The 16,170-nt window shown below is 41.7% G+C and overlaps 1 protein-coding gene across 1 annotated transcript in view; it reads right to left on the bottom strand.

Moving 5' to 3' along the window:
* The window catches only part of UBL3 (ubiquitin like 3), a 106,007-nt gene extending 89,843 nt beyond the window's left edge, over positions 1-16,164 (bottom strand). The window contains exon 1 of the mRNA XM_019524903.1: positions 15,884-16,164. Within this exon, the coding sequence (XP_019380448.1) occupies positions 15,884-15,910 (27 nt within the window). The 5' untranslated portion in view covers positions 15,911-16,164. The remainder of the gene's footprint in view (positions 1-15,883) is intronic.
* Between the last annotated feature and the right edge of the window lie 6 nt (positions 16,165-16,170).

Here is a 16,170-nt window from a genome sequence, read left to right on the forward strand (position 1 = left end):
TCAACCAACTGCAGTAGCAGGCACAGTTTTAAATGCTAATTAAGTTATAACAGTGTAAAAAATGTTATGCCCCACCATTTACTTCCTTTTTATTTATAAATACATTTGATAGCTATGCCTCTTGCAAATGCCTTTTGGAGGATATTAAAATGTCTATTTATTTTGTCAATTTCTGCATATTTTTTTATTTTGCTCCATATGCCCAACAATACATCTCCTTGAGTTTGCCTGAAAATCTACAGAGCAATAAGAGAACAGGTAATCGCACAGAAATGCTGCAGTAATTCCAGAATAAATCAATGCGATTTAAGTAGAAGAGCTGAGTGTTAAACATGCTGCATAATGAAACTAGTTCAAGATATGCAGACAAATTCTGTTAGCTTGTGGCTCTACTGAAGCCCTTCATTAAACTGATTTTGCTAGAATCCAGTTTCTGAAGAAAAATGGGATAAAACATTCCAACCTTAGCAATTCCCATTTTGATTTTTCTGAAATTATTTTGATTTCTAATTATGTGCTATATACCAAGAGTCTACATTGAAACAAGCTTTTCAAGAGCTATGCATCACAGAGAATACTGAAATTCAGTTTTGATTCAGATTCACCAGAAGGCCAAGATTCAAAATTTGAAAATCCTTTAAGAACTGAATGTCTGTCTTCCCTAGATCTACAGCAGACTTGCTTCATACAGAGCAACTGTTCTCAAATTATTTGCCATTGGGGACCACACTTGCAGCTCTCAATGTGTTGTGGGCCACACCCCACAGCTGAGGGGGCTCCCAGCTGCCAGGGGAACAGGACCAGGGCCCACAGCCCCCTACCTCCCCACCCAGCAGTGCCTGATCCTATGTTGCCACCTGCAGGAGGCAGCAGTTGCTGCAGCAGAGAACAACTCCACCCCCTCAACCCCATGGACAGCATGACCAGAGGGGAGCCCATCAGGGGGTGGGGCAAGGCGGATGCAGGCTGCCCACGGTGGGCTCAAGGTTCCCACCCTGCTGCCCTCCCCCCAGCACCTCTGTGGCCCAGTGGGCGGGACCTGGCGTTAGTGGGCAGGAAGGCTCAGTGCTGCTGCCACAGGAGCCCCATGCCAACAGCGCTACCATGGCAAGGTGCCCCCTGCCCATCCAACAGCAATGGCAGCATGGAGTTGTACCCCCCTGCTGCTGCCGGAGGGGTGTGGGGGTGCCTCGCTATGGCAGTGCAGCTGGCATTGGGCTTCTGGCAGCAATACTGAACCTCCCTGCCCCACTTTGCCATGAGGGCCCCTAGGGGGAGGGCAGTAGGGTCCCTGAGCCAGCAGCCCACCACACCACACACAAATCTGGGGGACACGTGCCCCTCCATGCCTTCCTCCCTGGGAGTGTGCACAGCGGCAGGGAGCACCCGCCCCTCCCCAGATGAGCCACCTGTAACTACCCTGGCTCCAGGCCCCATGCTGAGCAGTCCCCCCAAGACTATGCTGCAATACACTGATCCTGAGCAACTTCCTTATCAGAGGAAAAATTTGTTCAGCTCTAAACCTCTGGCCTCTTTAAGAAGTATATACATAAAGTTAATGCCCACATTAGAACTGGCAGGCTTTTCATTGTGTACACTTCATCACTAAGATCACACACTTACTTCATACATGAAGTATTCTGCCATTATTTTATAGACTAAACTGGATTCAAATCAGTGATTATCAGTAGCAATGAAAACAAAAAGGTTCTCTCAGCAAGCATAACGGATGAAGCCATAAGCATTTTATATAAATTGTTTCATAATGATGTACTCTCATTTATTTTCTAAGTGCAGTTTTACAAGCAAAACTATGTTATAGAAGTTTTACAGGATTTTTAAATTTGTGACTGATATTATTTTGTACATCTTCAACTCTAAAGCCAACTCCCCTGGTTACTGTGATAACTGCTTACGCCCCAGGAAGAAACATTTAATAATCTTTTTACGATGATGAAAAAGACCTAAAACAACTTGCCCCTCTGCACAACAATGCAGCAATGTAAGACCCAAGAATCTCAGAATCTATTTGTTTTAAAAGAACCATTTTCAACTCACTGGAAAGCTTGAAATAAACTCAGCACAGAAGACTCATTTCTAGATCTAGAAGTTCACTGGTGCAGTTTGCAATGCATCTTTCCTACACAAAAAAAAAAATTGAAGTTGTGAAATCAAGCACTCAGTTTGAAAATTCCTTGGCAATCTCAGTTTGCCCTCCTCTACTCCCATCTTGTGCATTTGTATACATGCCAGTCTACTTCCCCTTCATGACAGCCATTCAGAGCACAATTTTAATAAGCACCAGTTCAACATTTGTTTTATGCACCTTGTTCAAAGTGCAGCCCAATGCTGCTCTGAAGACAGGATTATTAGTTTTTGAATGTTTCAAACAATTTATTTCATAAGACCCTTTCTGGAGGTGAAAGGCTAGGGTCATTCAGTCTATAAATAGGGAACAGACGTGCAGCGAAATTAAAGTCAGTGTCCACTACAACTGGGTACCAGTTTTAGATGCTAAGACCCAATTTTTCAGCTTCCTATGCTTAAAGCACAGCTTCTCTTGACTTCAGTTATAGCTATGAGTATTGGGCACTTCTGTCATTCAGGCCAGGTGTCAAGACAGGCACAAAGAAACAGAAGACTATGTAGTTAGTGATCATGTGTGTAAAGACTAGGGTAAATAATTTGCCTAGCATTGGTGGAGGGATATAATCCAACTGTCCAGGGAAGCATTCAACTGCCTTATACATACAACCATATTTCTCTTCCTGCAACTGCCTGCTTCATTCACTGAACACCTTCCAACTTATGCAGTAAATGAAACAGTTCTGCAGCACAGCCATGATGTATTCTCAGTGAACAGTCCAAGTTCTAAACTGAATCATTCCAGACAATGGAGAAAATGTGCTCTCATGGTTAATAATCCTTTTGCCCGTTCCTTCTAAGCTTGACCTCCTCTTCTTTTTCCCATTCAACCTGCCATATGACCCATCTCTTCTCCATTTCTGGTTCTTCAACCCAATCGCATTCTTTTCACTTAGTGAATCCCATTTTGCCCTCATCCTGATACCATTCTTCTCCATCCCCAACAGTATGACTCCTCATGGGGATCCATTTTCCTTCTGAAGGGATCATTTTACTATATACAAAGGACATTTATTATAGGTTTTGTAATGGCTAACAGTATTACTGACTGTATGTTGTTAAAAGAAAAAAACAGGGAGAAAATTAAAAGTGCTAATGCTGCCAAGGTAAAAGGATGGGAGCCACTGTTAACATATTAATGTGGGGGAAAGGAGGTAAACAACAGCAAAAAATATCGCTACACAGAACACTTAACTCCAGTAAGTTTAGGAAATGTCACCATGAGTAAGAAAGCATAAACAAAGATGAGAAAGTAATATTTGGAGTTTTGGAAACGGTAAGTATGTAAGTAACTTTCTAAAAAGACATCCCAGAAGATGATGATGTAAGGAAAAAACTAAAAGAGCAAGAAAGAGGGCTGCTGTGTTAGCATCAGCTGGAGCAAGGCAACATGGGACATCTAGAATTTCAATCTGGCTAACCCAGTTACAAGTATTATGATCAAATGCTTCTAACTCCGGCATCAATAAGTGCTATAACAATGCCATCTAATACAGAGAGGTACTCATTGTTATAGTTAATTAAAGTGAATGTTTAAGATACAGGCAGTCCTCGACTTACAACATTTTGAGTTACAATGTTTAGCACTTACAACGTTTATAAATTGACACCCTGTTTCAACTTTATGACATCAGTTTCGACTTTACAACACTTGATCCGGTACGACGCCATGCCAGTGAGTTCATTGCGTCGCTCATCTCCCTGGAGAATATCTGTCCAAATTTCCTTGGACACTTCAATGTGATCCTTGGATAGCATCAATGTGATTGCTATTTACAATATAAATACATTAATGCAGCTATATTACTCATCTATGATTGATAGAGTATAAAATTCTGGGGTATTTTTGGTGAAAATAGGGTATCAGGCCTTGGTTCAGGAGCCAATCTCCCATTTATTACATTGTTTCTTATGAGAAAATTGGTTCCAAGTTGCAATGTTTCGACTTAAGACGTGGTTTTCAGGAACCAATTATAAATCTGAAGACTGCCTGTACTATATTACCACTATTGGCCTTTGGATTTAATAAAGAAATTTCAGTCAAATAACTGACATGGTCAAATTCTAACAGTTGCCTCTTGCTGATGTATTCCTTTCACTTCAAGTCTGTCTCATCCTATCTGCATCTAAATAAGGCAGCTTCATCCTCCACACTGCCAGCACCCTGGTGTGATGAGAGGATGGAAGAGAGAATACAAGAGAGATTCTCCGCACTTTGATTTCTGGTGCCTAGATGCAGAATGGAACAGCCATTACAAGGAAAGTTCTGTTCAGCACCTGCAGTCCAGACTCAAGTCTGATCCCTGTAGCTAAAAGACTACAAGAACTCAGCTGCAAAGCTCTAGAAATCTGAACATATGCAGATGGCTAGTTTCCAACGGGCAAGTCTCATATTTTATTTATATTAGATTTGTTAGACCTTAGGCAAGTTTGTGCACACTTTTCCCAGCACAGTAAAAGGCACATTACTATAGGAAAGGCCATATCCCAAAACTTAAGTCTAAAGCTAGAGCTTCTCAAAAGAAAAAGTCACTAGGAACTTATGTTGGTGGGAAAAAACAATGTTCTCCAGCCTTACTCTCAAATAGTTGAACCATATTTAACTCAATATTTCTCTCTAAAATTTCAGCCCAAAGCAGATGCCCAATACTGAAAGCTTCAACTGAAGGAATTAAGATCCAGCAAGGTAAAAGTAACTGAAAAACAGATAACAACTGTATACTAGACACCATTCTGAATCCTGCATAGGATAAGATACTGCTTCAGAGAATGACTTCTAAGTTATTCTTTTGTATTAAATAGTAGGGGCACACCAATAAGGATTTTTTGGATGATACTGATGGCCAATTATTAAACAGCCATATTGGCAGATAGCAATTTGATAGCTGATATTCAACTCAGTAGCTTGGAGAGGAGCTCCCTGACGGTAAGTCTGCGATGCTGTGGGGGAGGAACATGGGCAGGCACAGATCAAGGCCCCCACAATGAGGGACGGAGTGGGGCAGGGGCAGGCACTGTTCAGCCAGGGCAGTGAATACGACCCCACTGGGAGTGGGGCAAAACCGTGGGTGGTTTGTCTGGAGGCCATGGGGGGAGGGGCTGTGGCTCCCTGCTGCTGTGCACCCACCAGATTTGTGTGTGGGGCAAGAGTGGGCTGCCCATTGCGGGCTTGGGGCCAGGGGCTGTGCCGGCCCTCTTCCTGGCCTCAAGTCCACAGTGGGCAGGTCACCCTCGACCCACGCCTCCCCCAGGGGTGCACACAGCAGCAAGGAACTGCCTCCCCCTCCTCCTGCACTCCCAGCAGGGTTGCATTCACCACCCTGGCTGGGCAGGGGCAGGCACTGCCTCCCTCACCATGGGGGAGCCTCGATATGCCCCCTCCATGTGCCCTTCCACCCCGACTTATTGGCCAGATGCTGCTTTCCACACTGCTCAGCTCCATTCCTGGCTGCATGCGTGCTGTGTCTGTTCACATACACTTGGCATTTACTGGTGACGTTATCAGCTACACTGGCCAAAAAAAGCTGACTGCCGATAATGTTAATTTTTTATCAGTGCTGATCCAATGTTCAACTGATATATCAGTTCACCTCTATTAAACAGACATTGTTATCATGCATATTGTTTGATCCCATCTAATCTTCATTATAATACTTCAAGTCACTAATTTTTATACAGATTCCACATTTCAGTTCTAATATTTTCATTACTAAAAAGATACAAACAGTTATGGACAGGCATCTTCTTGCTCATTCAAGAAGTGATTTATTACATGCAAGACTCTGTAGCTTTGATTTTCTTGCAAAAAAAATAGCTACGTGTACGTATCTATATATACAAATATGAGTTTCCAGATACAAATTTACCTTTTACTCTAAAACAAGGGTTGCCACCATGGGCCACTTTTTGCAACCCAGGCCCACACTGGGCTGCACTCCTGCACGCCCTGCCAATTGGCAGATGCTGAAAATGGAATAGCTGAATAGAAGTAGGCACAAAGACCCACTTGGGGATGCCTCCACTGCCTGAACAGGGAGAATACACTAAACAGAGCAGGCAATAGGACTTTGGGGACACCCCCCTGTTGCTGTGGAGCTGCTTCCAGGAGCTGCCACCTGTAGATCCAGCCTGTCCATGGGCCAGATTTGGCATGTGGGCCATTGGTTGTTGACCCCTGCTCTGAAAGATAGGACACAAATCACAATGAAAGTCCAGTAAGTATAAGACACTCTCTAGGCATATCCATAACTTACTTGTCCCAAATCTGTTACATTAGCATTATTGTTTTTTAAAACAGCTTCTATGCATAAATTGCTTGTAAAAATTAAAATTATTTTCTTTTTACACTCAGCCAAAATGACACAAGCTTCTGATTTTATAATTCTTAGTATATTGCACACCTCGACTGAAGTCACTGAATATCTGTCCAAACATACAACAGTTCAGTTCATTTTCATATTTGCACAAATGGTTCATGCATACAAGAGTTCTGTCATAAAACCTGCTAAATGCAGTATTTTAGATTATATAAATACTGAACAGTCAATTATTAGCTCACTCTCTCTCTTCTTGCATGGTACAATCAATAAGACTACAAAAATGCATGAAACCAATGTAATACTAATACTAAAGAAAGTTATTTTATTAATAAGGGCACTGCTCTGAAATTCAGATATATGTTTTCCTGTGGTTCATTAGGGTAACAGAGAACTGACACTGCTGAATAACTGGTCCACTGCAAAATGTCAAGATTTTATTACCCAGCTAGGAAAAGCTGAAAAGTAAAACAACAATAAAATACTGGAAATCAATGTTAATCAATATGACGATGGAATGTCGAGACTAAAAATACAGACCAGATTCCTGAGGAGACATAAATAGTGCCATCTGGAATGTGTGCTAGACACCAGAAACATTACTGTGGCATGGAGCTGTGCCAGCATAAAGCACTGCCACATTGGTTGGCATCTCCTCAGTGCAGGTTGAGCAACGTCGCACTACTCAACTTTGAAGGAGACTACTTTTGAGATAAAACATATTCTTCTTTTCAGACCCTAAAGAACACACACATTTAGACAGTTCATTTTTTAAAGATTTGACATTAGTACCAAGATATTTTAAAGAATTCCTTAACTATAAAACAATATAGTATAAAGAATATTGCTGAAAAGTTTCCAAAACAGTCAAGCATTCAGCTTTGTACAAAATACTAACAATGCCACATACTGTATTAGGACTGTAATGTTGTTGTAGCTGTGACAGTCCAGGGGTTATGCTAGAAGCAAAATGTTCAATAACCCTTTTTAGACTAACTGTATAGCTGAGCAAGACATCAGACAAATTTTCTAATGCAAGGAAGGACATTTTGTGTCCGAAAGCTCATATAACATTTTGTCCAACCCTACAGCTGGTCCAATAGAAGATGTTATTAAGCTTTCTTTTTGCAGGAACACATTACAGCCCCAGATTCTCAACTGCAGAACTAAAAGGGTGGGAGCCCGGGACATTTGGTTTCCTCCAATACTGACTGCCCCAGCACTGGTCTAGGTCTTTGAAGTAAATCTGTTCATTCTGGGTATTATTCTAACCTATGTCAACTATCAACACCAGCCAGGAGCCAATACAACAGACAAACACATGATGGAAAAGCATCCTAGACATGCCTCATTGTTAATCAGCATGATGTGACATGTTTATTACTCCGAACATACCCTCCAGAAGATAGCTCTATATATAGGACAGTTTTTTGATGGGGCAATGCCACAATCTCTTACCTGGAAAGAGGCCTCCCTATGAGATTCTGCAATAAACTTTCCATCTACTTCTGAAATCCATTTCCCAAAGAATTTTAGGTAAGAAATATATATGTGATCCCACCATTGACAAGTTATTTTGAGCCAGTTCGTTTTGCCAGCAGCTAAAGGAAAAAAATATTTGAAGACTGAGACTCTGACAGCCGTTTCATCACCCTGTAATCTGCCAAGTGCTTTCCTTTCAATTGCCTTCAAAAAAAAGTTTAATGGTTCTCTGTAGAGGCCCTTTTTATGGAAAATGTGTGCTATGTTTTGATCAAAGCCCTCTTCCTGTTAAATGTAAATTTCCCTATACTTCAGGTGGGGAGGATGCAATTTTCACAAGTCTTCAGAAGGAATTCCACTGATTGTCAAGTTGCAGAACATGAATCTTCCTTCAGCCAACCAGCCATAAAACTCATTGGAGGCTATGAAAGAATTACTGAATTTTCACAAAATGCTTTAGGGCAATTAGATGTTACAACAAGGTTTGAATATTTCTGAAGACCTAAATGTCATTGTTTCCATCTTTTGTTTGCTCCCTCACAAAGCAAACAAATGTCACCTTCACAATTTATTCTATACTCCAGAACACAGGTGGGCAATTATTTTCAGCGAAAGGCCACTTACTGAGTTTTGGCAAGCCACTGAGGGCCGCACGACAGGCAGCCAGGGACAGATAAATATTAATTTTCTAAATTTTTTAGGGGCCCCGCAAGCCAGATCAAATGACCTTGTGGGTCACATCTGGACTGAGGGCCACATTTTGCCCACCCCTGCTCCAGAAGTCCCTTTTAGCAGCTTGGACACAATAGGTTACATTTCTCTTTTCACATGTACTAATCTTCCACAATTCCTCAAATAAATGCAAACCTTTTACTTAACCACTGTTGGCAATATCTGTTTTTTAGTATGGCAGAACTTCTTCACTACATTTAACTGATGGCTTCGATGGGATTAAATTGAAAAGGGGTAGGAAACAAATTATTGAATATATCAGAAGTTACTGACACTGTGTATTGATACAAATACTGATCACCAGTTTCCAGTATTTATCACAAGCTCCCACTTCTGTTCGTTAGAATGACAAACAGCCAACCGCATACATAGAGATTCCAACATTTTGCAGACAGAAGACTGAAAAATAAAATTATCTTTATAGAGAACAAACCAGAATGACTGTGGACTTCCCAGAATTGCTAAGTTCTTACAAAGTAAGAGCCAACAGATCACATCATTTTCAATATTCATGAAAATATTCTGGAATGACAAAGTGTCAAAGTAAACAAAAAAGAAAAAAAATGGAAGGAAAAATGCAGCTGGGATTCTCCATTGGGAGAAAAAAGGTGATTTGATTTTTGATGTGGGGAGTTTGGTTTTTGCCTCCCTCACAACATATTTTTATTGGGTTAAGTGAAAATATTAAATATCCACTTAAATAACATATCTGCTAGCAGCAAGCAAAAGTAAGTAGCAGCATACATACTCTTCTAACTGATTTCAACAGTGACAGCATACAAGACACAATAATTATTTTAATTCATTAGCAAAAACAAGTAATTAATTTTAAGTGGACTCCAGTAATTTTAAGAGTCACAATTCTATCATCTCTCCTTCATATTGTTACAATCATCCTAGGTGCTGTTTTTAACTGAAAAGAGATAAAAGGTAGGGTGTACCACTCCTCCCTCCCCACCAGTCTATTCTTCATTCATTGGACAGTAGCCAAACACTTGGCGAGCTATACCGTTTCTCCTGTATTATGTCTAGCATTTATATTACTGAAGCATTACACAATGACTGCAGTCAATATTAGGTTGCCCATTGTGCTGCTCACTCTACAAGCACACAGGAAGAAAGTGATAAGCTGTTGGGGCTGAAACTGTCTAGAGCAGCAGTCAGCAAGTTTTTATAGCAGGGGGCTGGAACATCCCAGCTTGGATCCAAGGCGGGTTGTGTTCTGAAGCAGCTGATGCCTCTGTGGTGGCAGCAGCTTTTCCATGCTGCTGCTTTCTTTGCCCCCCAGCTGTGGAGCAGGCACAGCTTCCTGTCCAGCCCTGGAATAGCCATTGTCCTGCTCTGCCAGAATGCTGCTAAAGCCTGCAAGCTCTGTGGGCTGGATCAACTTGCTCCATGTGATGGATCTGGCCCACAAGCTACATGTTGCCAACCCCAGGTCCAGGATTTATTTATACACAGAAATAAGTTTAGGCATGGGAATAGAAACGCACAGGTCCCACACATTTCACATTACATGACTACAGATTTTACAGAATCCTCTTCTAGAATCTCAATTTCCAATATAAAATGTTGCTAGCCATTTTGGCTGCTGACAAACATGGAAAAAACAAACAACAACCCCCCTCCCCCAAAAAACAGAGCTTTACTGGAAGAGAAAGTACATTAGTTTGACCCAGCTCCCTGGCATCTCTATACATTATGCACTTCAGCAAGGCTTTTTGGAGCTTTTATCTAAAGCAGATTCAATTGGCTATCAGATGAAAGTGCCAAAAAGCCCCACTGATGCACACGATCTATATAGATGTTGGGTGAATCGGGTCAAACTAATGTGATGCTTCTTCTGGGCATGTACTGCGCTTGGGAGCTTAAAGTAAAGCACTATTTGTTGGGTTTTTTCCATGTCTGTAAGCAGCCTTTGATTGTGGAAATACTGAAAGTACGAACAGCACTGCCTGCCTGAGTCTGCACAGGGACTAAACAGCTCAGAGAACTGTGAAATGCACCACTAATTTTAATCAAGGCTACAAAGATTTATTTCCCAGGTGCAGAATATCACAAATTTTGGAGACGAAAAAAGTACAGCACAAGTGCTGAATACTTTGTCATTTTGCTATGACATGGTACCCAACATTTGTTTTGTCTCCATCTTGTAGGGACCTGTTAGCAACTGCCTCTGGCTGCTCAGCACTTCCAGCAAGGGGGAGTTAATGGACTTTTAGCATACATTCCCTGCAGCATTCCTTGGAAGTAGACAACACAAAACTTGGGAGCAAACAGAGTTTGCAACAAGGAAGCGGGAGGAATCTGAAGTACAGACTGGTAATGTCAGCTGCTTGGAGAACAGCACAGCACCTAAGGCCTAGAGGAAAATGACTCGTTGACACCCTGTCATATTCTTGCACAGCAATGAAGTGAGTTCTGCAAGGCAACTTGGAAAATGTGAGGGAAACCAAGACCCAGGAATCAGAGCTGGGTTATCTGGAAAGCACAGAACAAAATCTAATCTTAAAAAATAATCACTGTTGAAAAATAACTGTTGACAAATTTTGCATCTAGGAGTATGGTCAATTAAGAGCTATAGCTCTGTGTTTTTCCAAGGTGAATGAGGTGGGGAAGATAATATGAAAGCATGAAAGAGTAAGTTGAACACTACTATGGAATTTGGTCCTGTCAAAATGGAACAGCATCCTGTACAGATATACTGTATTTGTTCAAGTTATCATTGTGATTAGGACGCTTGGTAAAAGCCATGGAGGGGTTACTGATTTTTATGGGAGGAGAGGGGTATAATTATTTCCAAGTAATTTTCGGTTGTCTAGTATATACATAGCATCAACTTTGAACAAGAATGTGTATTATTAGTCAGTCCTTCAATTTCTCCATGACAGTCAACTTGATATGTCCTCATTTTCAAAAATGAGGAAAGTTATTTCAGATATTACCACAAAATCTACCAAAAAGTAAGATACAGCCATCATATTTAATTACATCCCCAGAAACCTAAAACTGAGAGTATAGCAAACATTAAACTACTTATTACTACTGCATTATGTTGATATTCTCGCTGCCTGTTCCTCTACTTAATTGTTTTAGACTGGTGGAGAAATAATTTAACTCTGCTGATAAACAACAAACAACTGATTCAGGTCCTTCTCGTCTGAACTTATTCCAGCCTGCCAGTTTTTGGCCAAGACTCCCTTTCTCATCCAAGACAACATGCCTCCACCTTCTTCTCTTATGTATCTCACAGATGTTCAGTTCAAAGGCTGTATATCCTAAGCTACCCAGCCCTGCTGTACTTTTCACTGAAAAGATCTGTACGTATGCACTCACCCAAACCCATTAGAAACTGTGGAACTTAAAAGACACAGGCTTAACCTGACCAATTACATTTTGTTGTTCCTCTTTTTCTGTTGCCCATGTAGATAAAGTGCTTTGGGGTATGAACTCCGTCTTATTTGTCTAAGTGCTTTGCAGAGTTAGTGCTACGCAATTTTTACTCAAAACAATCCTCTTGTACTAAGACTTAAGCATAACATGCTAGGTTGCACAAGGTCTCCAGGGCAGACCAGAAAATAACTTGGAACTCCAATGAGTTGCTAGTTTTAACTGCTGTGTTGGTTATAACGTTTCTTCAAAAGAGACAACCAAAAGAGTCCCCACATTGGACACCGATTCATAGATACTAGGATCAAAAGGGACCTCAACAGATCATCAAGTCCAACCCCCTGCCTAGACAGGAAAGAGTGCTGGGGTCAGATGACCCCAATCAGATGCCTATCCAGCCTTCTCTTAAAGACCCCCAAGCTAGGGGAGAGCACCACCTTCCTTGGAAGCCCATTCCAAATTTTGGCCAACCCTTACCGTGAAGAAAAATGTACAGGACAAAGAGCAGAAAAATGTACAGGACAAAGAACTGCCCAGGAGAGAAGTCAATAGTAAAATCCTGCCTGGGCCTAAGTAATGTCTTACAGTGCAGAAAGGATTCATATTCAGATTATGCCAAAGGCAAAACAGGTACTAGTTGAGTCAAGGATGCATAAGGCCCCTGACCTAAAGAGCTTACAAGGTCCCCGGGGAGCTGTATTTCTAAGGAAGAATGTCATCACAGTTTGAGAAGCATGGACCCAACCCTGCAACCTTCATAAGACAACTTCACTGAAATCACTGGGAGCACTAATCTGAGTAGTAGCTTCTGCACTGATTTTATAGGGTATGCTGAAACAGTCTACTGAAATTGTATGAAAACTCAAACAGCAAACTATTAAATATTTTTATTCAGTCAAAAGGGTGCAGTAAAACTAACTAAATGAATCCACAAACTACTGAGAGACTTTATTTTTAAGTAAAGAAATCTGACAGGCAAGCTGTTTACAGTTTTTTTCCAATCAGGACTGAATATCCAAATTAACAGCCTGCCTGGTGAAAGCGTTTGAAATATTATGAGATGATCCATATAATCACTTACACTCTCAATAGTATGTCTGGAAAAAACCAAACAAAATTAGGTTCCACTTCTGCAATGTAATCTGCCAATACTGACCCCCAAACACATCTGATGTCCTAATGAAGTAAATGAAACTGAGTGGGTACAGAGGTCAACACTAGCAGGACTGGAGCCTTAACCTTTCCACAGTATGTATTGCTAAGGCAGTAACACACCACACAATTATTATGCCTGGAATGTAGCGTGTCACAATCTAGTTCATTAATGGAATGCAAATGATAAAGAACTATTACTTGAATCATTAAGACTTATGTTGAAATGTTTAGCCACAAAGAGACAACATTCTAGAAGGAAGTCAATTAGATACGAGATTGACGAGAAAAGGAAAGGGTCAAAGTTCTGTATATATTCAAATACTGTACTAACTAGGGATTGGAATACAATTTTGCTACAGTTATATAATTCTTAATATCAACAGAGTAGAACCATGCTAATTGGTATTTCTAGATGAAGTACCAATTGCAAATATCAAAATTGTTAAATATCCACTAAAAACTTGAGGCAAATACTGCAGAATGTATTTAATTTCCCTGACAAAAGTTTTAAATGTTTTGTAGCAGAATTAAATATTAGAATATTTTGTAAATGTGATGACATCTTAGTAATATAATGTCCCCCTTTGCTGATGCTACCTCTTTGAGAAGCAGGGAATGATAATTTTGAGTGCAAATTATGGAGTGAGTGGATTAGGAAAATGCAAATTACTAAAATTTTACGGTAAATATAAACCTAAATATAAATACGGTGATGGCCTGAGAAATCTCTTCTAGGAACTATCAGCTGAAATAAATAACAAGACAATCTGATTCTTACATCTGAAGTGAGAAGGTTGTTTATAACAGGAAGCTAGAAGGAAATCTGGCAAATTCATTCTCGACTAATCTGTACTTAAACAGCCTCAATTCTCACTGTACTCCAAACAAAGAGCAACTGCAGCTAAACAACAAAAATTTACCAAAACAGTCCTGAAAAATCAAACATAAAACCAGAATGTTGGCTAAAAGTGGACTGACAGAGGTAACGGTATCATTTGATTTTTTAAAAATCATTATAAAGAAGTCATTACTTGTAACAGGATCTTCCTGGTTTACAAATCATTTATTTATTTCTAGACCCAGATATTTCTACCAGTTGTGTTCTGGCTGCATCAGAACACTTAGCAGCTTTAAAAAAAACAGAGTAATATGGTTTTTTTATAGCTAAAATGTGTCCATTTCTTTTTTTAAGTGTATATATTGATATAAGATGGAGTATTCTACACAAGAAATCTAACAGCAGCAAATAATACCCCGTTAAGAAGGGTCTAGGGGTACTGAGGTGGCAGTGTGCTCAACTCAGAAAAGGGGGGAAACAGCTTCATGTCACCATCAAGGGACTTCTCCAACCAGTGTAAGCAGTAGTGCAGACGGATTTGAATCCAACCCTTCCTAGCCAAACAATGATTGTCATTACAGGTGACTGGGCGGTAGAAAATGTAAGGTATTTTAAAGAATAAACTACATTAACTAATATTATGATAGGAAGATATCATAGAAGGGCTTTGGACTTCAAGGCAACAGATCTACCCCCACTCTTCCAGAGGCATAACATACATATGATCTCAAAAGAAAAAAAACCCCAAAACCTGAAAACCTGTTTACAGTTGTTATTCTTCTTACTGCTTCTCCTTTAAAAAAAAAAAAACAACTTCATTTTTTCTACTGTAGCCAAACCAACTCTTTACAAGGAACAATGAAAAGGAGCACCTACACATTATTCCATTTCAATAGCCTAGTTATCACATATGTGTAGAAACCATGAACTGCATATTGCACATGCCAGAAACAAGGGCTACTGATCTTTACCTTCTTCCAACAGTACTGGATTATGACAGCAAAATGTAATTTCACACCAAAAGATAGGAAAAAACCCGCTGTTCAAGTCACTATCAATCATGTTTAAATACAAAGAATTTTCCCTGGTGAGGGAAAATGTGTTGCTGCAAGAATAAAGAGGAAGTACATCAAAATATATTAATACTGTATCTCGTGGTATCCTAGAAACACATAGATCAGGAAAGCCAATGGTGCACAGAGATGAACTTGCAGACATGAAAGACTCAGGGGAGAGTCCTCCCCTTCTCCTTCCCAAGTCCCAAAATATCCCCGGCTCTACCTTTCTGAGCCGGGTCTCAAACACAGGCTGGCGTACAGTCCGCCATAAAGGATAGGAGTGCCCTTGAAAAACGTCCAGGTTACAGCTAGTACACAAGAGATCTCACTGTGTCAAGAGGTACACAAGGGTTTGGGGGGTTTTGTTGGGTTTCTATTTTTTTTTTTTTTTTAAATCTGCTGACCTGTACCGAGGGAAGAGATTCACTCCACACCGGCGCTAGATGCAGCAACCCCGCGGGGTCGGTCGGAGAGGAGGAATCAACCTGAATCTCGCCTGCTCCTGGAGCAAGCGGCTCAGACACCAGCCCCCGGCCCCGGAGCCAGGGCTGAGACGGGAACAGCAGGCAGGGGAAAGCCGAGCGAGTCCCAGAGACAGAGGATGTCCTCCCGGCTCGGTCTCGCCGCATGCCAGCAGGAGCCCGCGGCTCCCCGTGCCCCCAGCGGCACCTACACTGCCAGGAGCACGGAGCGGGGCTCAGCATCCCAAAACTTTCTGACGGCCTCTCCCGGCTCCCCCGTGCCAAGGGCGGGCGGGCGGCACTCACCATGTCCGCCGGGACGCTGCTGGACATCTTGCTGCTCCGCGGAGGCTTCAGCACAAGTCGGGGAAAAGCCGAGACGGCGGCGAGGTCCCGGCTCTGGGGCGCGCAGGAGGCGGAGGAGGCTCGGGGCCGGGGGCAGGCAGCTGCGCGGGGAGGCGGTGCGGGCTCCTCTGCCCCGCGTCTCGCGGCGGCCCCGGGCCAGGCCGCTAATGACGGGGTGACTCACGGGATCGCCCTGCGCCCGCCCGAGTCACCTCCTCCTCATCCCCGCAGGGCACCCGGCGGGCGGA

Source organism: Gavialis gangeticus, unplaced genomic scaffold (assembly GCF_001723915.1).
Source record: "Gavialis gangeticus isolate Ggan-Ray unplaced genomic scaffold, GavGan_comp1, whole genome shotgun sequence".
NCBI classification, from domain to species: Eukaryota; Metazoa; Chordata; order Crocodylia; family Gavialidae; genus Gavialis; species Gavialis gangeticus.